The sequence below is a fragment of the Musa acuminata genome, chromosome BXJ2-7 (assembly GCF_036884655.1).
Source record: "Musa acuminata AAA Group cultivar baxijiao chromosome BXJ2-7, Cavendish_Baxijiao_AAA, whole genome shotgun sequence".
NCBI classification, from domain to species: Eukaryota; Viridiplantae; Streptophyta; class Magnoliopsida; order Zingiberales; family Musaceae; genus Musa; species Musa acuminata.
In genome coordinates, this window is record NC_088344.1 from 3,104,920 (window position 1) to 3,128,005 (window position 23,086).

At 38.6% G+C, this 23,086-nt stretch overlaps 4 protein-coding genes and 1 non-coding gene across 10 annotated transcripts; 4 read left to right on the forward strand and 1 right to left on the reverse strand.

The window, feature by feature from the left end:
• Positions 1-593: 593 nt before the first annotated feature.
• On the forward strand, positions 594-6,003 carry LOC135616647 (protein DEHYDRATION-INDUCED 19 homolog 2-like). 3 transcript variants are annotated; one of them, XR_010488424.1, is made up of 8 exons: positions 594-747; positions 842-987; positions 2,190-2,267; positions 2,549-2,814; positions 3,983-4,181; positions 5,245-5,420; positions 5,509-5,746; positions 5,869-6,003. XR_010488424.1 is itself a non-coding variant. In XM_065116047.1 (5 exons), exons 1-5 carry the CDS (start codon positions 675-677, stop codon positions 4,083-4,085), a joined length of 666 nt encoding a protein of 221 aa, XP_064972119.1. In that variant the 5' UTR covers positions 594-674; the 3' UTR covers positions 4,086-4,317. The 3 variants fall into 3 exon arrangements, 1 of the variants encoding a protein (XP_064972119.1); XR_010488423.1 differs by having other exon boundaries at positions 5,512-5,746; XM_065116047.1 differs by lacking the exons at positions 5,245-5,420; positions 5,509-5,746; positions 5,869-6,003 and having other exon boundaries at positions 3,983-4,317.
• On the forward strand, positions 4,426-4,587 carry LOC135618088 (U1 spliceosomal RNA). The gene has a single exon (XR_010488912.1). It is a non-coding gene; the product is annotated as a U1 spliceosomal RNA (small nuclear RNA).
• Positions 6,004-6,012: 9 nt separating the features above from the next.
• Positions 6,013-9,623, forward strand: LOC135616648 (rac-like GTP-binding protein 5). Its single transcript, XM_065116048.1, has 7 exons — positions 6,013-6,152; positions 7,086-7,173; positions 7,292-7,401; positions 7,527-7,590; positions 8,938-9,002; positions 9,111-9,176; positions 9,254-9,623. Exons 1-7 carry the CDS (start codon positions 6,054-6,056, stop codon positions 9,347-9,349), a joined length of 588 nt encoding a protein of 195 aa, XP_064972120.1. The 5' UTR covers positions 6,013-6,053; the 3' UTR covers positions 9,350-9,623.
• A 1,134-nt stretch (positions 9,624-10,757) lies between these two features.
• On the forward strand, positions 10,758-13,926 carry LOC103990705 (basic leucine zipper 19). 3 transcript variants are annotated; one of them, XM_065116052.1, is made up of 4 exons: positions 10,758-10,876; positions 10,956-11,073; positions 11,424-12,275; positions 13,681-13,926. In XM_065116052.1, the coding sequence occupies exons 3-4, from the start codon at positions 11,480-11,482 to the stop codon at positions 13,704-13,706; spliced, it is 822 nt and encodes a 273-aa protein (XP_064972124.1). In that variant the 5' UTR covers positions 10,758-10,876; positions 10,956-11,073; positions 11,424-11,479; the 3' UTR covers positions 13,707-13,926. The 3 variants fall into 3 exon arrangements, with proteins under 3 accessions (XP_064972124.1, XP_018684388.2, XP_009408221.2); XM_018828843.2 differs by having other exon boundaries at positions 10,956-12,275; XM_009409946.3 differs by having other exon boundaries at positions 10,769-11,073.
• Positions 13,927-14,243: 317 nt separating this feature from the next.
• Positions 14,244-22,816, reverse strand: LOC135616649 (cell number regulator 13-like). Of its 2 annotated transcripts, none has more exons than XM_065116049.1 (7): positions 21,282-22,813; positions 19,700-20,103; positions 18,012-18,121; positions 16,662-16,733; positions 16,345-16,451; positions 15,205-15,298; positions 14,244-14,594 (listed from the first exon to the last, which is right to left on the reverse strand). In XM_065116049.1, the coding sequence occupies exons 1-7, from the start codon at positions 21,687-21,689 to the stop codon at positions 14,542-14,544; spliced, it is 1,248 nt and encodes a 415-aa protein (XP_064972121.1). In that variant the 5' UTR covers positions 21,690-22,813; the 3' UTR covers positions 14,244-14,541. The 2 variants fall into 2 exon arrangements, with proteins under 2 accessions (XP_064972121.1, XP_064972122.1); XM_065116050.1 differs by having other exon boundaries at positions 14,549-14,688; positions 21,282-22,816.
• Between the last annotated feature and the right edge of the window lie 270 nt (positions 22,817-23,086).

Sequence of the window (23,086 nt, forward strand, 5' to 3'; positions counted from 1 at the left end):
CCAGTTTTCCACCTTGGAATGTCCCATCATTGTCTAATCAGCTGATGCCGTGACGCTGTCACCATGTGGGCTAAGTGAAGTGTTGCTGCCAAATGACGCCCCTTCATTGCGCATTTGTTTACTATTTAAAGGCTTAGAAACTAAGAATTTTAGAAGTAAATAGAATTTTTAAATATTTTATAGGAAGATTAATACAAACAATACATACTTTTATTTTTTTAAATATTTTCATAGACTTTATTATTAGAAATAGAAAAAAACACAAAAGAAAAGAAATACCACGTGAATTTTATTTGTGAACAGACTTGAAGGCCTTATTACAGTTACGACTTGCGAGCCCTTCCCTCCCTGAGGATCCCCTAAAGAACCCCAACATGGTACATCTGTTTTGACGAATAGTAAGAAGAAACGTAGGGAGTCGGTGCTGTTCCCTCGTCACTGATATACCTACTCCTTTCGTCCCCTAATTAAGCTCCAACTCAGCCTCAAGATCCCCTGTACGGGAAAGACACCCTTCCATCTACGTGCACAAATGGAGACAAGACACGTAGAGAGAGTCGGTACTCTTCCCTCCGTTATAAGAGGTATACCGGCCGATCACTCTTATCTCTCGCTCTCGTTCTCGCTCTGTTCCTTCTTCCTGCAAGCCCCATCACTGCCTGTCTCTAGGGTTCATGGAAGCCGACACCCGGAGCCACTTGTCCGCCGCTTCCAAGAGCCGCCATCCGGCTTTGCAATCCCGATACGGTGGGGAAGCGGGGGACTTTGGACACGTCTCCTGCTCTTTTGGCTTCGGATTCCGTTATTGGCAGTTCTGATTGGGGTTTTCTTGGGTTGGTAGATGCGTATCTCGGGTTCGAGGAGTTGGATGGAGGGGAGGACGAACCGCGACCGGAGTTCGCTTGCCCGTTCTGCTCTGAGGTCTTCGATGTCGTGGGGCTGTGCTGCCACATGGATGATGAGCATCCGGTCGAGGCTAAGAACGGGGTACTACTGCGTTCTTCCTGTCCTCGGGAGTTGTTGTGAAATTGTGCTTTTGTTGGAGTTTTCTGAGGAGAACTGTTAGACCTCCGTGTGGTTCTCGGATGGGATTTTCCTAAAGCAAAGACGTTGCTTTTCCCTTTTTTTTTTTTCGTTTTGTTTCCATCTCTTAGAAGGTTTTCTTACTCATATCTTCTGTGAAAATTCTCATATCGCTTAATGTTAATAGAAGATTTTTTTTGGTAAAAGCAAAAAAGGAAAAATGTTTTTTTTTTTTCTGAATTTTTTGGTCTGCTAGATTTTTATTTTAATTTGTTAAAGAAAAAGGCTTGGATCTTTGGTGCTTGTTTTACCAAGTTTTGTGTTTAAAGAATACTTTGGAGGCTATCTAGCTCTTGTCTTCTGTCACAATTTCCTTTTGCTTTATGTTACTGGAAAATTTTATTCTTAGTAGAAGCAAAAAAGAAAATTTTTTGATGCATTAAATATTTATCTTAATTGGTGAAAAAAATGTGAAGTCTTTGTTTTTTTCCCTACGAATGTTCGGAATTTATCTCACTGTCCGTTTATATCTGCCAAAAATTTACAAAATTGGAATTTAATGTTTCTATCATGTTGTTATTCTTTGGCAGTATACCTTGAGATTTTCAGCAATCAGTAAACCTTGTTTGTAATTTGTATTTTGTGGGGACCCTGGAATTATGCACTCTAATAGTAGTTGATTAGAAGTTGTTATAGAAATTTTAAATACAGAGCACTGCATTTTATTTAGTAGCACGAATGTAAGTAAGTCAGCCAATGACTTTATCGGACCATGATTCTCCTGTCTATCAATATGTTCTTATGTTCAGAAATGAGAAAAGTTTAGGGAATTTCGTTCAGTGAATTTCTGTAAGTGAAAGTTGGATGATTATCATTTTTTACATGATGTCTCACATGTTAATCTTACAAGTCGAAATGAAACTATTGTTCTAGTGCCTTTTAACTTTCCATTTTGATGACTGTGTTATTATAATGATAATGTTCTAACTGAGTCCTTTTTTATTTTTCTGACTTATCATGAGAAAATGGGTTTTTGCTGTCACTCCATCAATACTAGCAATGGCAATCAGAGATGAGCAAATTATTGTGCCTATATGATATGTCTTTGTATCTGGATCTGTTTGCGACTTACTTTGTTGCCTACATATTGAATTTTCTTTTTTCAGGTGTGCCCTGTTTGTGCAGCTAGGGTTGGGATGGACATGGTTGGCCACATAACTACACAACATGCAAATTTTTTAAAAATATCCTGCTCATTTTCGTTAGTTGTCTGGATCTATGAAGGTTGATATTTCATATTTTTCCTTATGTCTCATGCCTCTTCAATCTTTGAAGCTTATTTAAGAATCTTCATTAGTTTTCTTTCTCCATGAAGGATGACATTTCAATCCTTACGTTCATGCTTCTTTACTCTTTAAAGCTCACTTTATAAGTAGAATTTTCTGGTCAAGCAATCATTAGTGTACAATTTGCATGTGATCATGTGTAAGCCTGACTAAATCAGTTCTCCTTAACAAGCACTAACATACAGCGTAGGAGGAGATACCACAAAGGATCCTGGGGGTCCCACTCTACAATTCTTTTGTTGAGAAAGGATAATACACTGGAAGGCAATATGCAATCACTTGTGGGGGGTTCTTCTTTTACTCCCTCCAGTGCTGCACCTGATCCATTGTTGTCGTCATTCATTTTTAATTTGCCAGTGATTGATCCATCAGAAGATGCCCGGCCTGAACCTTTGGATGAACGAAGTATGGATGATAAATTTTCAGAGGAGAAATTGGTTGAGAGGTATGATATATTTTGGTGGCATAAAATGAGTAATTGCATGAAATTTCAATGAAAGCCATGCTATGAATAGGTATTAGGCTCTTAAATATGTACTTTCACATTTTCAAATTACTCAATTATGAAGCCACTTCATGAATGAACAATTTCACATTCTACAATGTTTTTTAGTAGGTCATATTTTATCTTAGTTTAAGATTCATAATTTGTTGGGAATGACTCTTACAAACATTCCCTTCTGGTTTTCACTGCATAACTAACAATGATCATTTTCTACTGAGAAAATTAAGTATTTAGTTTTATTAAGATGTCCAGGGAATTTGGCATCTCTATTGACTCTTTGTTAGGGTTGAATGTGTACTTAACTAATTCTCCTATTGTTGTGTTTGCTTTTGGTTGGTTCATTTCAAGCAAAGCTAGGTAAAATATTTGATTTTCCAATGGCAGAGTCATCAATCGGAGCAATCTTGAATATTTAACCGTGATTTTGCTCTTCTTCTTCATTACAATTCAATTTCTTGAACGGATGCTGTCCTAGTGGTTGGTTCCCCTCTTTATGTTTAAGAGATTTAGGTTTAAAATTTGGGAAGGTGGTGCCCAAATTTCAGAAGATGCAGCAAAGGAAGTTAACACTGATAATCATGATAATTATTTGCCATTTATCTGCAACGAAATGATTATTGTTAGTCAGTTCAATAGGCTTCTACCCTGCCACTTATCTGTTATCAGATCTCCTAAGCACTAGCTGAGGTATAGGATCGGTATAATAGGCTAATACTTTCTGCAGAAAGTCGAATAGGACTGGTTAGTTATTGTGAGATTTTTCAGAGAAATTACAGAGATTTGTTACTGCTTGAAAGTTGTGTGGCAAACAATAATTGACAGAGAGGAGTTGGCTGTTTATAGATTTTTATGCTGGTAACACAATGTTGTGGGTTACTGGCTAGGTGAACTTGCTGAGAAAAACCAAAACCAACATGAGATACTTATAGTCCCATGGACATCTGGAAAAAGTTCAAGCCATGTTAACTGCATGTGCTGAAACAAACAATGCAGGATAGGTGATTCTAACTTTCATATGTTGTATTCTGGAATCACCAATATCCTTGTTTGATGCTGTTGGAAGATATGAGGATATGCTTATTCTAACTCTACTAAGCATGCTTCCCAGTGTTGTGCCATGTCCACTACACCAAGATCGGGAGGAGAGTGCTCGGAGGAGCGAGTTTGCGAGCCAGATTGTGATCTCTACAATATTCAATGATTCAATATGAACTCCTCCAGCTCTCATGGTGGCATCAGCAGCAGCTCACGAGACAATCTGGACATGGTTAGAGGTTGCTGCAATGGTGATACCGGACCTGAACCAGGTATTCTTCTGGGAGGATCCCAGGAATGAGATGAAACATGGAATGCATTACATACCACTATCCTATCTATGCTGTATATAATTCTATGGGTTAACTCTGTATTCGAAATAAATCAGCTGCTTGCTCTCTTGTTGTACCCGCGTGATTAGATTTGCCGCAGCTAGATTTAGTCCCACATCGAGGAAGTACGAGGAGGCTAGCGACCACGGAGCGTACAAGAGGAGAGTGAGGCCGCTTAAGTTCCATACTTACCTGGACGGGGTCGATGGGCGAACAAGTAGGCCCATGGCCTGGGTCTGTGACCTCCATTGCACTTTGGAGGGGTGCTGGCCCACCATCTCCCCAAGTGGGAGAGTGGACGTCATAATTTGTGGTAGATGGGGGTACGCGTCCGCGCGGCCCCTGCCAAATCATTATCAAAATCCTCATGTGGGCCATTTGGGGTCCATTTTTTCTCCGTTCTAAAAATTCTAAGTTTTAAGGAGGCATCACGAGGCGATTAGGTTGGAATTTCTGGTTCCTCGTTCCTCCGGAGATATAAAGCTCATTTTGGTAGGAATAAAGCGCTCATACAGAACTTTATTATTTTGGAGAAGCAATCGTCATTGTTAGTCTTTAGAGAGGTTTATTTTATTGATCCTTCTTCCTCTGGCAACCCTCGATGTTACTGTCTGAGCAATGAAGTTTATTTATTGTACTTCAATTGTAATACAAGGATGGATACCAACTGAAATAACTTACCGCTACAATCATGCATATAATGCAATCGTAGCAAATGAATCGCATATTTATATGCGCGAGGCAACAGATTGGAAACCTGTTCATGAATTTGCACGTTTCATCATCTGCAATGCGTTTTGAGTAACAATGGCGAGCAAAGGCAACGGCGACAGTCAGGGAACGATGACCGAGGAGTTCGAGTTGAAGTAGTTCTAACTGGAAAGAGGACGCTGAGCGCTGAGCGTAGGGGTTTGGAAGCGCTGGAAATGCTTGTAGATGTTTATAGTTCTAACTGGAAAGTTCCAATTTTGTTGGCCATTAACTCGCATTTGCTTGATTTCAGAGAGCATCGTGAACTCGAAAGACAGTTCACTTCCCTGAGCCTCTAAGAACGATGAGGTGCCTGCCCTTCGAACGACCGCGCCGCTTGCGAAGAGCAATCTCGAACTTCCCCTTCGTTGTTGCAGCGGATGGCGAGCCTTACGGAGTGCAGACGAAGTTCCTGGAGTCGTAAGGACGGTCAGCCCATGTCTTGTACTTCGATCCTCTATGAATCTTGCTGTCTCGACGTGCTAATGACACGATGGAGTTTGTTCCTCCTCTGTAGCAGAAAATGCACCGATCTTTATACCTCGGAGATAGGGAGGCAGCGAGGAGTTGTCACATGGAACGCAGTTCCATGAGCTCGCTGAACTGTGCGAAGTCCACCCATTCTTCCTCCTGTATTCCCAAATATAACCCCCCGCTCCCCTCTCAGCCACGTTGTTGATTCCGTTGCGAGTCTCTCTCGGCGACCGCTTCAACCGCAGCATTTACCGGTCGAAGCCTTTCCTCCAAAGCCAAAGGTACGCCTCCTCTCCCGCTCCCTCTTCTTTTCTTCACACAGAAAAGGGAAAGGGAGAGAGAAGGAGAGAAGGAGAGAAGGGAACGCAAAGGTGATCTCTTTGTGGATCTCCCCTCCTTCCAGGGCTAGGGCTTTTTTCCTTCGTTCCCCTTCATCCTCGATGGGTGTCTTTCAACCCTGGGGCTTCCGCTTGGAGCTTTCGGATGAGTACTAGTTGAAACGCGCGTGGAGTCCGGCTAGCGCTCATCGAGGGAGTGGGAGTTGGAAGGAAGGCGGCTTTTTGAAGGGGGAATAGGCCGGCGGAGGAGATGAGTGCCTCCAGGTTTATCAAGTGCGTCACGGTGGGCGACGGCGCCGTCGGCAAGACCTGCATGCTCATATCGTACACCAGCAACACTTTCCCAACGGTATGCTCTGAAACATCCGCATCTCTTGTTATGTTTCTGGTGCTTCATTATCGTTCTCATCTCGAGACAAAGGAATTGAGAATGTACTTTTGCGGGTTGTTTGATGCAGTGCATTTCAGGAAAAGGTTCCTTCTTTTTCCCCCCCTTTACATTGTCTTTTGAATTGCATTTGTTTATTTTAAGGATCTTCTAGTTGATCTGTTCAATCCAAGAAAAGTGTCCAAGGAATAATCATTATTTGTGAGATTCAAGAAAAGTGGCCAATAATTAATCTTTAACTTCTCTTTTCTTGATTCGAATTCCCGTTTCAACTAATTTTGCCCTATATCCCTCATATCTTTATTTCATGATTAATGACTTATCTATGCTACTGCTTTTAGTAAATGCTTTTATCTGGCTTTCTCTTCAACAAAAAGAAGTAATAAAAGAAATTTTTTTATCTATTTTTCCTTTTTCTGGCAATGGTTCCATAAAAATAGGTATGTGGATTTAATGTTCTCTGCAGCATAATCTGCCAATGCTGCTACATTGGAAATCATGTCCAGACAGGTTAAATTTTAGATATATATGCTATTAGATCGACTTTCACCAAATGTAGAATCTAAGACAATGCTTTGTACCAAGCCTCAGCATCAATTTTGACCTGTAGAATGATGAATCATGTACCATAAAGGCATCAGCATCAATTTCATCAGCACTTCCAAGCATGAACTTAGTTCCTTTTTTTGGATCTGGAATTGAACAATCCATATCCTGACAAACATTTATCTTTTAATGCATCATCTGGTCCTGTGAGGTTCACTTCTAATAATTTTCATCCAAGGGAACATATTTCCTTTTGAAACTGTTTCCTTTGATACAATTTAGACAACCAAATGTCCTCAAGGCCTTTTTTGTACATCTTAAATATTTATTTTACTTTTATGGTGACAGGATTATGTCCCTACGGTGTTTGACAATTTCAGTGCAAATGTAGTGGTTGATGGTAACACGGTTAATATAGGTTTGTGGGATACTGCAGGTACTTTTACATTCTCTTTTAGTTGATTGTTCATCTTGTTTATTTCTTTTTCTTGGTCCCACTAGCCCTTGTTTTATATTGTAATATTCTTGTTATGATGGTTGCTCTGATGGAACAGGCCAAGAAGATTACAACAGACTAAGACCTTTGAGCTATCGAGGTGCAGATGTTTTTCTGTTAGCCTTCTCTCTCATAAGTAAAGCCAGCTATGAAAATGTGGCCAAGAAGGCAATATACTGAAACTGATCCCTCTTTTTCTTCCTCTTATGTTCCTTGGTTGTTAATCTTACATTTTGTGTTGAATCACTAATGCTTTACTTCTTATCTGGCTTGCCCCTTTTTTACTTTTTCAGTGGATTCCTGAACTGAATCACTATGCACCTGGAGTGCCCATAATTCTCGTCGGAACAAAACTTGGTAATCGTTATGATCTGATTGTTCTGGTCACACATATGGTTCTTCCTATACGCATCTGAACCCCAAATTATAACAGCATTTATGCTACATTGTTTTGTTGTTCTTGTTTTAAGTGGTTAACATATTTACAGATAATGTTGTTGACAATTTTATTTGTCATTATTGTTTGTTTCACTACATTAAAGCAAACATAGCCCTTGTGTGTGTGTGTGTGTGTGTGTATGTGTGTCTATATATATATATATATATGTTGGTGGGATGGCTCTGGGTCTTGTTGAGTTGTCAGGTTAAGGAAAGCTTTGCTTTATTTTTCAGGTTAGAAAATGGGTGTTTAATTCTTGGCTATCAAGGATATATATGCTCAATCGGGCCGCCGTATAGGTCAAGTTTCCTTGATCTGTACCCGACTCATGAATCTAAATAGTTGTTTTCTTAGATGGTTTCATCAAGATTTATACTTCCATGGTCCTGAGTACTCAGTGATTACAATGCTTCAACCATGTATATGAAGATTTTGGTGACATGAAATCATGTTGTCCATTGAGCTATTATGTTACTCGGCAAGATTTCAATCCATTATTACCATTTGTCCTTGACAAGCGTCAGTGTTAGATGGCCAATAATTTATCTGGAGTTCCACTTTGGGGGCAACATCTATAATGTGTTTTTGAAAAAAAAAAGGGCCTCATAAACAAGACCAAGTTGGTACTAAGCAGAAAGGAATTTGTTCCCATGAAATAAAACCACTGGAGTTAGTCGAGATCATGAGAATACAAGAGAGATTAATGGATGAGTTCTTGGTCAAATTTTGGTCGCATTTACTTTTGTAACAATTTGGGAAGCAGTTGAGCTATATGGTTAGAGGTAAAGCTCATGGTGATGATGCACATCAGTAGGTAAAGAGATGACATTATGCTGGTGTTATCAGTTTAAAAAATGATTTTTTTATGAACAATTTAATTATAGGTCTTGAAGAGGTATAATCATATTGTGATGCTGTGACATAATTTACTTGGAGATGAGTAATTGAAAAAATCAATATTTCATCTTACTGAATCAGGAAAACCACAATGCTAGGTCTGAGGGTGTTGGAAACAAGATGTAGGTAATTGTTTGTAATGTATTTTGATTGATAGTTGAGTTATAAAATCAGAACTTTACGATCTTCTTACCACTTGACTTAGAAAACTGTTATTCTTCTCCTGTGAGATTATTTTGGAGAGTTTTGCTTGTGAGTCGGTCATGCAACTCTTATTAATTTGTAAATACTTTGTAATGTAACTTGATGCATGTATCCTGGCTTTTGGTTTTGCATTTATATCTAGTTGTGCATGGGTTTGATGGCAGATCTCCGGGATGATAAGCAGTTTTTCATGGATCACCCTGGTGCCGTATCTGTAAGTGCTGCTCAGGTAAAGCTGCAAAGTCTCTGTCTTTTACTCTTCCTTTTTCTCTTTTTAATGTATCATTTGGTGCAAGGACATAGCAGAGTTGCTTAAGATAATTCTTGCATCATCTAGGGGGAAGAATTGAGGAAGCTAATCGGTGCTCCTTCCTACATCGAGTGCAGTTCAAAGACACAGCAAGTATGTTCTTTTTACTAAGCTAGCTTTTGATCTCATAATATCATGCTGATACATTACCACCTTCATGAAATCTGCAGAATATAAAGGCAGTATTTGATGCGGCCATTAAAGTGGTACTCCAACCACCCAAAAAGAAAGGTAGGAAGGCGCAGAAGGGTTGCTCCATCTTGTGATTACTATGCACATGAAAGAATTCTGTGCTATCAACTCGCAATTGTAGCAAGTCATGGACGCATCAGGTCTCTGTTTCCCTTCCTCCTTTCTCGTCTTGTGATTTGTATCGACTTATCGAGCGTGCACATCAATGTTGCATTGATCTTCTGAGTCTGTTTTGAGTTGCAGACATGGTTTTTGTATCTCAATTCGATCACTTGAAAAAGCTTGTTGACGAAGTGCATTTTGCTGGTAATTCATGTTTTGAAACAGCGTGATGGCTTCTTGATTGCATTGTCTTAGTCCTGCATAATTTGCCTGTTTGTTGCTGCCATTGGAGCAATTCTTAGGTCCTTTACAACATGCCATATGCCATATACAACATGCCATATGCTAAAAAATTCCTGATAATTTTGTCCATCCCTTTTTCAATCAGAGGGGTAAGCTTTGGTGCAACGGTAAGATTACTCTTTTATGATTTGGATTAGTATAGTCAATTTTGATCATTGCCCGATTTTTTAATAGGTAGTGTCGTCGTCCGAGTTTATTGAGATCGAGGAAGCCTACTAGTAGTGTCGTTGGAGTTTTATCGAACACACTCTACCACCCAAGTAGTGGTAGGGTGTGTTCGATAAAACTCCTTCGATACGGGATTGATTCGGAAAAAAAAATTTCATTACGAGAAAAGATATTTCAACTTACCATGAGAATATTTTATGCTAGATTCGATTTTGATTTGAGATCTTGATGATCATAAGCACTTATTCGAAGTCCACATGTCCTTGTATGATTGATTTAAAATATTTGATGATGATGATGATGATGTATGTTGTCTATCAAGAATGATATAAATTTCTATCTATCATATTTAATTATTAGATATTACTCACCAGAAATATGAGGCTAAGGATTGAGGATCTTACGTCATAACTAAGAAACCGAGTAGGAGAAATAACCCGACACCTAATGTCGTCATCCTATCGTTCATATGGACACACGATGTTGCCAAATGGCATCATTAATTTGACCCAAAGTGAGTCACAAACAATATGACTGGTAGCTTAATGTGTCATCCAAGTAGCATCAAGTGACGCTGACATGCATCATCACTAGAAGTTGCATTCATCATCTCCATACGCTATGTTGACATCCACACGAAATGTGCATGTCATATACGCATCATCACATGGAAGCCACACAAAAGGAGGATTTGATGTCCATATAATAATGAATTTAAAGTTAATATGCTTCACTTTAAATTATTATTTGCAATTAATAAAAAAGATTAAGATATGGATATTTGTTGACCATGAAAGCAGTCAAGGGTGGGCCCAGGATCTCGAAATCTCTCCATCCGACGCTCTAGATTGATCTTGGCGCACCATTGGACGGCTCAGATGGTTCGAATCTGTCGTTAAAGACCACGATGTCTGCCTCTCGGCATCGTTCTGCTCTGAGTTCTCCATCCAATCCGCGTCCTCTGCTTCCCTTCCGCGCTCTCGCTCTCGCTCTCCCTCCCTCGTTCTTCCATGTGATTCCGCCGATAGGTTTCCCTTTTCCGACGATCTCTATCGCCATTATCTTATCTTGGTTTCTAACCTTCTGATGGTGTCTTTGGTACGATAGAGCCTTGGGGGGGGCTTTTTCGGCGAGAAGCCTCTTTATTGGAATCCTCTCGCGGTTTTACTGGCTATGGAAATTGAATCGTCTCATCGACGGCGTGAGCAAAATCCCGACTTGTGAGGTACTCCACTCGTTCTTAAAGATTGCTCGAGTTTGAGTCGTGCTCCAGGTCTGGAATTTTTCGTGATCGGTTTAGCCATTTCTCATCTTTCACCGGATTGGAACCCTAAATTCGTGAGCTCTGCTAGAATTTTGTCTGATCTTGGTCGTTCTTAAAGATTGCTTCTGTGCCTCATCTGAGTCGTGAGTCGTGCTCGAGGTCTAGAATACTTGGTGATTGATTTGGCCATTTGTCATCTCTCATCGGATTGCACCCCTAAATTCGACAACTTTGCTGAAGTTTGTCATCATCTTTTGTTGGAATCTTCATCAAACGTGTCCAGAATCTGATATTTCTTGGTGCCACGACAGCTTGTAAGCCGCCCACACCCCATCTCAGGCTCTGTCTGCTTCCTTCACCTGTGATTATGGACGATGGGGAGCCCGATTTGTCTAATCCTGAGGTCTTCTCTACCCCGGGCGCTGGTGAGGATCTTCCTAGCAGCTGCTCAATGGATAGCTTCTTCGACAAAATATTAAATGACGGGCATACGTGCACCCATACTCACACCTGCAACCCTCCCGGGCCCAACCTCTCGCACACGCATACCTGTTTCCATGTCCACACCAAAATTCTCTCGTCTCCCCCAGATGAGACTGCTGAGTCGGTGGAGAAGAGTGATTCTTCGAAGAAAAGGCCTTGTAATAATCGAGAAGCCGTTCGGAAGTATAGGGAGAAGAAGAAGGCCCATGCAGCATCCCTGGAGGAGGAGGCAGCTCACCTGAGAGCAATCAACCAACAACTGTTTAAAAGACTTCAGAACCAAGCTGCCCTTGAAGCTGAGATTGCAAGGCTTAAATGCTTGCTTGTGGATCTGAGGGGGAGGATTGAGGGAGAGATTGGGCCTTTTCCTTATCACAAGCCAGTGAAAGGGAGTGGAGATTTTGTTTCTAACGTGACACAGGGGAACATGCTGGCTGGTGCTCAGGTTCTAAATCCATGTAGTTTCCATTGTGATGATCAGGTTAACTGGTTCTATCCAGGGATGCACGGAAAGGATGTGGGAGAAACTGGTGTATTTGATGATCAGGGTCTTGGAGTCTGTGAGATTGGGAACATGCAGTGCATGGGGAGTTCAACTTCTGGATCTCAGGACTTTGCGAGCTGCAAAAGCAAGACTGCAAAACCTGTTGACTGCTCATCTAATGCCACAAGATTAGAAGGTTTGATTTTTGTTTTTGGGTTAAATATATGTTCTACAAAATTTCATTTGTTCATCTGCTCTTCAGTTGTTTTTCTCTTATTTTTTGTGAGCAAGAACTGAAATTTAGTTGCCATATCTTTTGCTTAGTTTAGCATTCAAATTGTAATTCATGAAGCTAATTATACTTGTTTCTGTAGGAAGATCCAGTTGTAAAATATATCATATCAATTTCGTGGTTCATTGTTAACAATCATGAATTTGTCAATTGGATCACTGTATGTATGGGCTTTATAATGTAGCCCTTCATTTCTAGGTCGGTCAGGTTTGGTTTGGCTTGCCAGATTCATGTTGGACCTTGTCATTTTGGTGCTTTTGGTTATATCCTGGAAATCATTTTGCTAGATGTTACTTCTGTTACATGAGTTGGCAGTGTACTATTCATGGTTATTATAGTTTTAAGAAGTTACTTATTGCAATAATAAGCACAAAACTTAATGTGATGTATCAGTTTTGGACTCTAATTTAAATCTGGATGGTGCTATTTCTAGAATTGTTTGGAATTAATTTTCTTGAAATTTCATTGATCTCTGGAGTTTTTAGTCCATTCTTTATATTGAAGAAGCATTATATGCTGCTGCAGCCGAAATGATATAAATCAAATAATTCTAGTTATTTTGTGGCTAGTCTTAAAAAAACAATTTGTAAAGAGTAATCTGATTACCAAATCTTTAGAATTGGACTGATTCTACTTTATATGCTCATGATGATCAAACTTGACATGAGCTCTCTTTCCACTCAATTTTATAGCTATAGATTAAGCAGAGATCTAGTTATTTCACTTGTTCTATCATAAAAAATCAAAGAATGGATGGAGGTATATGGGAGGACTACTAATTCGAATATCAAATAAGATATCGTTATAGCTAATGGTGTCTAAGTCTTAACAAAGGTGTACTGTGAAAAAGATTCCATGTTTCTGACCCAAAATAGTTGGGATTTGGCAACAACTGTCATTTTTGTGTTTCTGGTTTTCATTACCAATTTTCATATCTCTAGAACCATATATTTTCATTTAAAGTTGGAAACACATTGACCTTAAGATGGCTATCTGAGTTTGATGTCACACCACAAATTTCTTATATTTATTCTTAGCTAAACTTAATTTGCAATATTCAGTAATATCTAAATATCTCACCAACTTTTGTTTATGGGTGTGAGGTGCACAAAATTCATGTTGAATTATTGTTCATTTCAAGCTATAGAAGATATTGTTTCACTTACAGAAAGTTATAGTCTTTTTACTCCGCTGTACTTGTCCATCTTCTACCCTCCCCACCCCTTCTCAAGATTTTTGTTTGGTGATTTGCTTTCTTCCTTTGATTATATATGCATCATCTTATTAGTCCTTGTTTTGGTTTGTTTAGGAGCTCGCGCACCCAAGGACTCTTGATCTGTGTTTCAAAGTCATGATCATAGAGGCAATGCTTCATTTGATATCCAATGGTTGCTCAAGTCATGAAGAACAGTGGTTCCAAGAAAACCTTTTGGTCTTGCTTCTAAATGGTACCTGTATACTATGAAATTGACTCAAATAGAAGTTATCTTTGTTGATCCTGAAACTTGCTTGCTTTGTTAGTCAATTCATTTTACGGTGAATTTTATTGCTTGAATTGTTTTTAGGCTAATATACAATGCATATTCAAGCAAATGAAACCATTTAGTTGCTGAGACATGCATATTGAATATCACTGCACCTGCTTCATAAACTTCTATCCTCTGCAGTAAAGACCATCAGGCATACCATTTTCTAATGATTGTAATCTCTTCTTAAACTTTTGATTCTTCTACTGATAACCTGATAGAGTGAGTTATAGCTGCAATGTGGACAGTGCAGGATGTGCCATATCTGTACACAGCAATATATTCCCTAGAAAAGCTCAATCTGATGTCAAGTTATGCACACGACAACAATTGTTGACTCCACAAATGCTCAAGAACACAAAACATGCACTGTTAATCACACTTTAACTTCACAGATTTATAGTGTAAGTGTAGCAAGCACCAAAGTTTTACAATACAATCACCACTAACCTTATATTTGGAGGAAGGAGTACATCTACATACTTTACATCAGCCATAGACATTCTCAATTTGATAGGTCCAACACTAGACAACTGTTGCATAGGGCAAACATCCATAAACTTCAAGCTACTTGTGTCCCCTTGCTACCTTTGCTACAGAGAGCAATTAGATACATAGATTACATAAATCATCTCCAAGTTGGCCTAGGCTTCCATGTACTGTGAAGCTGGTGGGCTTGTCTTTGTCTTCCAAGGTTCTGCAAAATGTGGCATAAGGCATCAACTTTAGCTAGTCCAGAATAGTATCCATGTCGATACAACTTTCAATTTATGATCCTCTTAGTTGATGATCTGAATCCAACCAGTATCAGCATGATATGTCAATAAAAACATTGGATGAATCAGTAAAGCAACAAGTCAAACATCATATTTAATTTTTTTTTAAAACGAAATATAATTATATGATATGAAAATTATAAACTATAAGGACACTCTTATAAAAATATATATATATAATATAATAAAACAGAGTGATAAGGGTGCAACAGACATGATTGAGAGGATGAAGTAACAAAAGAATGTGTTAAAATTTTATTCTCTTTCATTAAAAGGACTTAAATACCCTTAAAAATTTTAAACATCTTTGATGATAAATAAAGAACTGGGAGTATTGAAGAAGACTTGGATAAATATATAAAGATAGTATTGAAGAAAAAAACTTAGCATCAAAGGGAAAGAGTGGAGCTGATTTGAGATGATTCAGTTTTGGAAATCTTATCGTTGGAGACAAACTAATACCAAAAGCAACATCTATATAGCAGATTAAAAGGTGAAAGGATACATCAAGGTGTAACAACAATGGAATACCTTTAACACCACGAATCTCCACTTCTCGCCATTCTTGAACAAGGGCACAGCAACAGCACAATAGATGCGACAAGAAATCATCGCAAAGCCCCCCCTAGTAGACAAAAAAACAATCTATCAGCAAACTCCAAAAGGAAAGCTTGGGATGAACAGACTTCCCTGACAGTTCTGCTATGAACAGAGATCACCTAATTATAAAAACTGATTAGTATAATAAATACATCATTTACTTGAGTAAAGTTATGTAGCACTATGAAGTTTGCTACTGTCTCGTGCTGTAATAGTGACAGCACTAATCATGTCAATTGCATTGAAGGTATCCCAATACCTTAGTCAAATATACACGTCGTGCGCTTTTCATCTAGCTTCTATTGGTGCAATGAGTTATTTCTGGAAGGTCCACATCATTTAACCCATTTAAATGAATTTTTTTACTCTTAAAACAAGTGTCGCTTCCTGCATACCTATTATTAAAAATGATGAATTCATACAAATACTACTAAGCTCGTAACTAAAAACCATATAAATAACTTATATTATGTGTAAAACAATTCTTTACTAAAATTTAAAGACAATTTTTATAGTTGCAACAAGATTATGTGAAAATTGATCCACCAATGAAATATGAAACTATCCTAGGTCACTAAATATGGAAACAAAACCCTTGAGAACTCAACCACGATAATAAATTGATCATAAGAAGGCTGTTTGTGTAACTATGAGATCTTTTGCGGTTAGAAAGATGTGTCTAATTAAAATTTATTACTTCTCTTCCTTTTTTACCATTTACAGCTTGACATATGAAAGTATTTGATTGTTTTTAGTTACCTTTTTTTGGATATTTACCCATGTCACGACAATAAACAATAAAATAAATTGTTAGAACACTTGTTTGCTCGAGTTAAGCTACAAGAAACTACAAAAAGAAGTAACTAATAGTGAAACTCACAAAGAAGAAGCCTAGTCAAGATAGACCTCAAAACAAGTGTAAAGTCCCTTTTATGATATTTATGTACATCCAAAGGTAATAATGCATAGAAAAGAGAATATGTGAAATACTTGGTCTTGGAAGTTCAAGAATTATTAAAAGTCACCAAATTAACTATAAGTACAAGGCAGACATAAGAACGACCAAGTTACCGTAATGTCAAACATTTTCCGTAGCTTCCTTCTGATGCAGCAGGTGTAACAACAGCATGACAGTATTAATGAATATGCCATCAAGTCATTACATGCTTCCGCTGAAGCTGTAGGAAGAGAAACAAAGCATCTTTACTTGATTGTGATCTATTTCTTAAAAAGCTTGTACCAAATTATGTGCAGAAACATGCAGTTAGAATTTCTTAGCTAATACACCATAATTTATGAGAACCTCTTTGGAAATCGTAATCATCATATTATAGATCACGAAGGAAAGGATTAGAAAAAAAATTTAACTGTGGAATAAAATCACGTACTGACTGGTCTGTTTTTTGCTACAGTAGCAATCTGTGAAAATGTTCCACAAGGATAAAAGAAAGTTTTCATACCTGCAAAACATGGATAAACCAATGTAAGATTCAAATGATACATGGGGAAGAAATAGAAGCAATTGATTATATTAGCAAAATGTAAGTCATTGGATCTTGTAAATTTGACTGAAGAGTACACCATAATTATGAAACAACATTATTCATGATTAAAATAATAAATAACATATAAAGTAGGTGGTTGTAAATTTCAAAATAAAAGATAGAATAATGGATAATAGGAAACTTCAGTTTGTAGAAAAAGTTGACTTCCTATACAAAGCATTGATATTGTCCATCTCCACATTAGGCACTCCATGTTCCAAGCATCCGGCACATAATATCATATTAGAGGTGAGTGATCCAAAAATAATTGTTTCCATCAAGGGTGGTGACGAGAACCACATCAAGAACTAAATTTTTCCGAGACAGAGAAAGACTCAACTTTTGGTACATCTTCTTTTAATCCTTCTCTTTTACTCTTGCCTATTTATTGGGTATTGGAAAGACAAACCAAGATATTGATGCAACATTGTCATATTTTGTGTCTTAACCACCCCAAAACTTTTGTCTCTACTGCTTAGATCGGCTGCATCTTCTTCTTTTACCTCTTTGCAATGTTATATAAATTGGTAAACCCATTATGTGGAATGATCACGTGATATAAGTCCATCTTATCGCTGTTAACAGTAATTATTCAGTTTTCAAGTGAACAAGGCACATTTAAAATTTGTTGCTCCCCGATACTCTGCTCAAACATAAAACTGTACTCTATGAATAGACTCTTACTACGATGTGCAAAACAGATAACTATATAAAAAAAGGAGAGGCTATGCAGAAAGAATGAACACATGGATGTGAATGATATATAAAGCAACATTAAGAATCAATTTACTAAAAAGAAAGTCAGAACATGACAAAACTAAAAAAATTACCCTATAAAAGATAAAGATACTACGAACATTCTTTTCTGATGAGCTTTGTTATATACTTGCATTCAATATTCATCTCAACAGTATATCATACCACACTTCAAGGAAATAGCAACCAAACCGAAACATGAGTAGAAAGCTCATTATATCTTGCAATCTGAACTAAACAGTATTTGGTTCATAAGATTTCCCTAAGAAATACAGAGAACAACAACCATAGAATCCGAGTCAAACTCCACCAATATTCATTTGAAGATATAAATGTGCTTAGTAAAATATAAAAAATAGGATAAAATTCTACATACACATTATTTATAAAAAAACACAATAATAATAAAAGTGAAGCTATTCATAAAGATTGACATACATAACGAAGGCTCTGAACAACATCCAAGTAAATCCGAATGCCATTCCTCATGTCCGTGATGTTCTCTGTGCAAACTCATATCATGACCCAATGAATCTGATGACGTGGTTCTGCACAATGTTCAGAGTCAGTACAGATTCTGAATTTCACATATACTGTGTGAAAAATCATAAATTATAAAGTTATATTTGCAATAGTCACATTAAAAATGTCTAACAAGTACCGTAATGTTTTCGTGTCCTATATTTGTTCCAGTAGGATCAGTTAATTATGAGAAGGGCATAGCTCTTCTTTGTTGCTAATATATTTATCATCAGGATACCATAACGTTTTAAATATAAAGGCCATCAGAAGATGGAAACTTCCAAGTTTCAGACAAACATTTCATATGCATTACAAAGTTTTCAGTCTTAGTAGATATTTAAGAGCATGAAAGATTTGGAATTATAATTCATAGGGATATGATGCAAAACCAGGATTTGATCCTCAGGATCTTGCCACAAACAGTTAAGATCTTCACCAGCTAAGCGCAAGGAATGCATGAAAGTATATATGATTTATAGGCATGAAGGGAGAGGAAAAAAGCATTAAAACATGGTTTCTTGACTTTGCATAAATCAGACTGTTGAGAAATAACTTATTCGAATTGGCACGCCAGGGATTAATTATGGCAAATGCAACACCAAGAGTTAGGAACTGAAGAACTGAAACTTAGTGGGAGCCTAGTGCACAAGGCCCCCACTAAGCTGGTATTCGAGAAGGGTCAATGCATGCAATCTTACCCTTTCAAATAAAGAGGTTTTTTCATATTTGAAGAACTTAAACTAGAGTTGTGAAAGATTAAGTTGATCACTGAGAACAAAATGGCCAAAGAAGTGTTTTCCCTTCAAATGTTCCAAATGAGGATTCACGATTCCAAATCAGCTTTGATGAGGATGTTAAGCCCTATGTGAAAAACATAATAATGCCCCGATTTAGTCCCACAATGAGTGCAGAGGAAAATTGAATCGGTTTATAGGACTAGATGAGATTCATACTATTAACTTGAGTTCAAATATTTTGGGCCAATTGTTCAAGTCTATCAGGTTAATATATCAGTTATTCCTTCGAATAAGACTGATGACTCTAGACTAGGTTTTTCTCCAGCGATTAGCTAGAGGAAAAGGATGTCAAGTAAGTTTGACAATGATGATGTCCTCTATAATTTTTGACAAACAGCGGATTGGTCCCTTCAAATGACTCACCAGCTTCCGCAGAAAGATGTAAAGGAATAGCTTAAAAACAATGGAAGGAACCAGGGGACATGATTGTTAGAATGGGAGTAGAGAAGAAAAACCATACTGCAACATGACCACTTTTGGACAACTTAACTAGGAACTAGCAACAAATGAGTGAACTAGCAACATGACTGCTTTCGGACAACAGAAGGAACCAACAATATGGAGAACTAGACAAGCAGATCAGACAAGCATACAAAGTAGACTAAGATGGAAAATTCAATCCTTAAATTTAGCACTGTGAACAATAGTCATATTGATAAGGAAAGGCAAAAGGTTTTAGCAATAGGTACCATCATAAAATTAGATAAACAGACAATACAGATAAGCAGGAAGATTACAATTTAAAGGTAAGACAAGAATTAGCAAACATTAGAATTTCTATCAACATATGAAGAAATGAAGACCAACCTAAAAGTTGCTTTTGTATCTTGTTCATGACTGTTCTTGCCAAAGGTTTTCTCCTTGTAATTGTTCTCATCAGAATAATTCAGCTCTACTTTGTTTGGACTTTTGAGCTGTGTGCTTCTTTCTTCTATAGTGCTAGCCACATTTTGTGTCACTCCAATTAAATGCTGGATCATTTCACATTGACCAATGTCGTATGACCTCTGGAGTTCCATTTGGAGTTTTTCTCTTTCTTTCTTAAGGGCTTCATCAAATGGCACGTTTGGATAAGAACAAGATAGAGAGTTCTTGAGCACTGTGGCATGATTTGTAGATGCATCACGATCCAAAATGGCATCTTGCAGCTTTCTGTCTTCTTCATCCAGAGTATATTCGCGTTCATCCCTTTCAATGGAGTCTATTCTCTCCTAATGTACAAACAAATAAATATTTGAATGAGAAACAAAAATGATACAACATAATTAAATCCAACCACTACATGATGAGGCTTCAATGATATTGCCATGTTAAAATTTTGGACTTTCGTGCACAAAACACAACATTTCACCCAAATTCCCAAAATATACTTTTAGCAAGTCGACATCTAACAACACCTCTGCTGCAATCTTATTCAAAGTAACACCCTGAACATTCCTCATTTAAAACTTCAAAGCAGGTTGGGAAAATAAATCAAACTTGATTTTTCAACTAAAATGCAGCTAACCGTGAGGAAATTAATACCTATTAACTAGACATTCTAAACCTTTCGATTCTGACAAATCACTAGATTTATTTCTATATATCTATGTATTTCTCCCATTTTCTCAAATCTCTCCCATCTTAACTCAGCTTTTTCGAGCACGATCATGTTGGACCATGACAGTGACATGTTTCCAACTCAGCTTCCTAAATCTCCATCAAGAAAATTATGGAAGAAATCAAAAAGCCAGTCAACCGAAGAGTAGATCATGCAAGTATCATCATTTCTACAAAACTAAACTTAAAGCACTTAGCTAAGCTACTATTGTGAAGTCTCGGAACTGATACCACAAGTACTTAACTAGGAGTTGTGATAATATGCAGCCAAATCCAAATGAGTAACAACAGCCACAAATATCATTAGACTCTTAATTCGGTAGAGATGTTAAGAAGATTAAAATTTAAGACTTCAAAACCACTGTATTTGATACTTCTGAGACAGCCATGAACAGTTTGATCTCCCAAACAAATTACTACGATAATGGTGGGATCATTTTTTTTTGCTGATGGCAGTCATCCCAGATAATTTCTCTTTGGACATGTCAAAGTATGATACCAAATCAAATATCCAAATAGAGAACATGATATCAAATCAAGTAGAGGTAAACAAATAGAATTAATCGAGGACACAACAACAACATCATAAGTCCCTAGTATTTGGGGTCGGCTACGTAGATCTTTTGCCATCGTTGAGATATCTAAAAAGTCATATCGATAATTGAAATATGCACTGCAATCTACAAGCTCAAGAAAACCTTTTTCTTTTGAATCAACAAACAGGACAATCCATCAGCAAAATTGTAAAGGCTTCTGAACTATAAAGATTCAAGAAAACCAGAAGCCTTACCCTGACCCGAGCATTATCCACGAGAGTGATGAGCGGCACGATTCGAAGATATCGATCGATCTCATTCTGAGCCCTTCTGAACTGGTAGACGATGTTCCACCCCATTGCCAGAAGGTACAAGTAGCTCCTGTTCTGGCAGCTGTCCACGAGAATGTAGGACCTCCGGAGAGCATCCTCGAGCTGCTCGAGAGGCTCCCGGGTCTCGGGGTACTTCTTGAGCTCCGAGATCTTGAGCTGCTCCAGGAGATTGCCGATCAGCTTCAGGTGCTGCGCGAACTGCCGACAGTTCTTCCTGTGCATCCGCGCGGTGGTCGCCGCCTGCACGATCAGCCCGATAAGGCGGACGGCGTCGAGGCCCGTCAGTTGGGCCACCGTCGCGAGCTCTCCCAACTGCTCCCAGCTCGCCATTGTGGCACCGACTCGTAAGGAAGGACAACAACCTAAATGCCGGACGAAATGGGCACTGAAGGAGAGGAAGGGAAAGCTAAGCGACGCAGCCGCACATGGCGACAGCCGAGGACGCCACCCGTCTGCCAACAGAATGCCAAAAGCTTCCGCAGAGAGGAGGCGTCACTCGAGAGTTTGTGCTACAGAAGACGACGACAACAACTGCACTAAAATCTCTGCCAAATTTCTCCTTTTTCCGTCAGATGTTTCCCGTCCAGAGAAGGATTTACCCCAAAAGGAGATATCTTTAACCTCTTCTTTCAAGAAACCACGATTAAGTTCACCAAGAAGAAAACTTTCCGGAGTTCCCCGGATCTATCTTCGAATCGTGAAGGGAAATTTTGCAGAAGACCCACGAATTCGAAGAAAGGCGAAGAGCTCGCAGCATTCCAGTGGCGGTTTCCCCAGCCGCATTTCTACCAGAAAGGATGATAGCAGACCACAGAAAAAGGGAAAATAGATGGATCTAAGCAGCTGTTGGGCGAACCATCATGGATCGACCGCGGCGCAAGCACCACGCCGCGAAAGATCAAATCTTTCCCGTAGCGTGCTTCTTTTCAAGGGTTCCTTCCTCTCTCTCTCTCTCTCGCTGTCTCTTTTCCTTTTCTTTTTAAGTGGAGTGGTGTTAAGCTGCCATTAGAAGAGAGAGAGAGAGAGAGAGAGAGAGAGAGAGAGGGACGGGGGCGGGAAGCATCATCGAGGTGGGTGAGGCGCAGCAGGCATAGCTTAGAGCGAGAGATCGATCGGTCGGCTGTAACCTGTGGGCGAAAATAGCGAGCTTTCTCTTTCCCCTCCTTTGGAGCGACGCGGCACGAGCGCTCGTCGTCTACTGCATCTTCTTTCTACGGGTCTCCTCCTCCTATCTTCATCACTCTCTGCCGCATCGCAGCAGTGGCAGAGCACTTAATTCCTCCGACATCTCCTCATAAAACTCCTCCAAATTTTCTCTCCCTCAGAAAAAAAAGAAGAAGAAGAAGAAGAAAAGACACGCACAATGAATTAAGAAAGAAAAGCTTTCTTTTTGTTGGTATAAAATCTTAATCCTTCGCCACATCAATTCGAGAAAGAGTTGACATCGCACACTCTCCGGTCTTGCATGCAAGCGAAGGAAGTAAACAACAAAAGGAGGCACATCAATTACGGACCACAAGGCGTGTATGTTCCGCCGGTCGCACGTGAAAGCCACCACATGCTGCCAAATGCATGTTTCACTTTGACTTCACGGAGTACTACTGCTCATGCCAGAATCTTGCAGTCCAACAAAAATCCTACCTATATTTTGACTGCATTATATCTAATTAAATTCATCTCACTCTCTCTCTCTCTCTTTAAAATATATCAGATGAGATTTTTAATAT

Coding starts and splice junctions, on each gene's coding strand:
- LOC135616647 (XM_065116047.1), top strand. CDS start 675: ATGGAAGCCGACACCCGGAGCCACTTGTCCGCCGCTTCCAAGAGCCGC. Junction 748..841: donor GGCTTTGCAATCCCGATACG/GTGGGGAAGCGG, acceptor TTGGGTTGGTAG/ATGCGTATCTCGGGTTCGAG. Junction 2,268..2,548: donor AACATGCAAATTTTTTAAAA/ATATCCTGCTCA, acceptor ACAAGCACTAAC/ATACAGCGTAGGAGGAGATA.
- LOC103990705 (XM_018828843.2), top strand. CDS start 11,480: ATGGACGATGGGGAGCCCGATTTGTCTAATCCTGAGGTCTTCTCTACC. Junction 12,276..13,680: donor TAATGCCACAAGATTAGAAG/GTTTGATTTTTG, acceptor TGGTTTGTTTAG/GAGCTCGCGCACCCAAGGAC.
- LOC135616649 (XM_065116049.1), bottom strand. CDS start 21,689: ATGGCGAGCTGGGAGCAGTTGGGAGAGCTCGCGACGGTGGCCCAACTG. Junction 18,122..19,699: donor GATACAAAAGCAACTTTTAG/GTTGGTCTTCAT, acceptor AACATTGTGCAG/AACCACGTCATCAGATTCAT. Junction 15,299..16,344: donor GGAAAATGTTTGACATTACG/GTAACTTGGTCG, acceptor TTTGTCTACTAG/GGGGGGCTTTGCGATGATTT.
- LOC135616648 (XM_065116048.1), top strand. CDS start 6,054: ATGAGTGCCTCCAGGTTTATCAAGTGCGTCACGGTGGGCGACGGCGCC. Junction 7,591..8,937: donor TCTCGTCGGAACAAAACTTG/GTAATCGTTATG, acceptor GTTTGATGGCAG/ATCTCCGGGATGATAAGCAG. Junction 9,177..9,253: donor GCAGTTCAAAGACACAGCAA/GTATGTTCTTTT, acceptor TGAAATCTGCAG/AATATAAAGGCAGTATTTGA.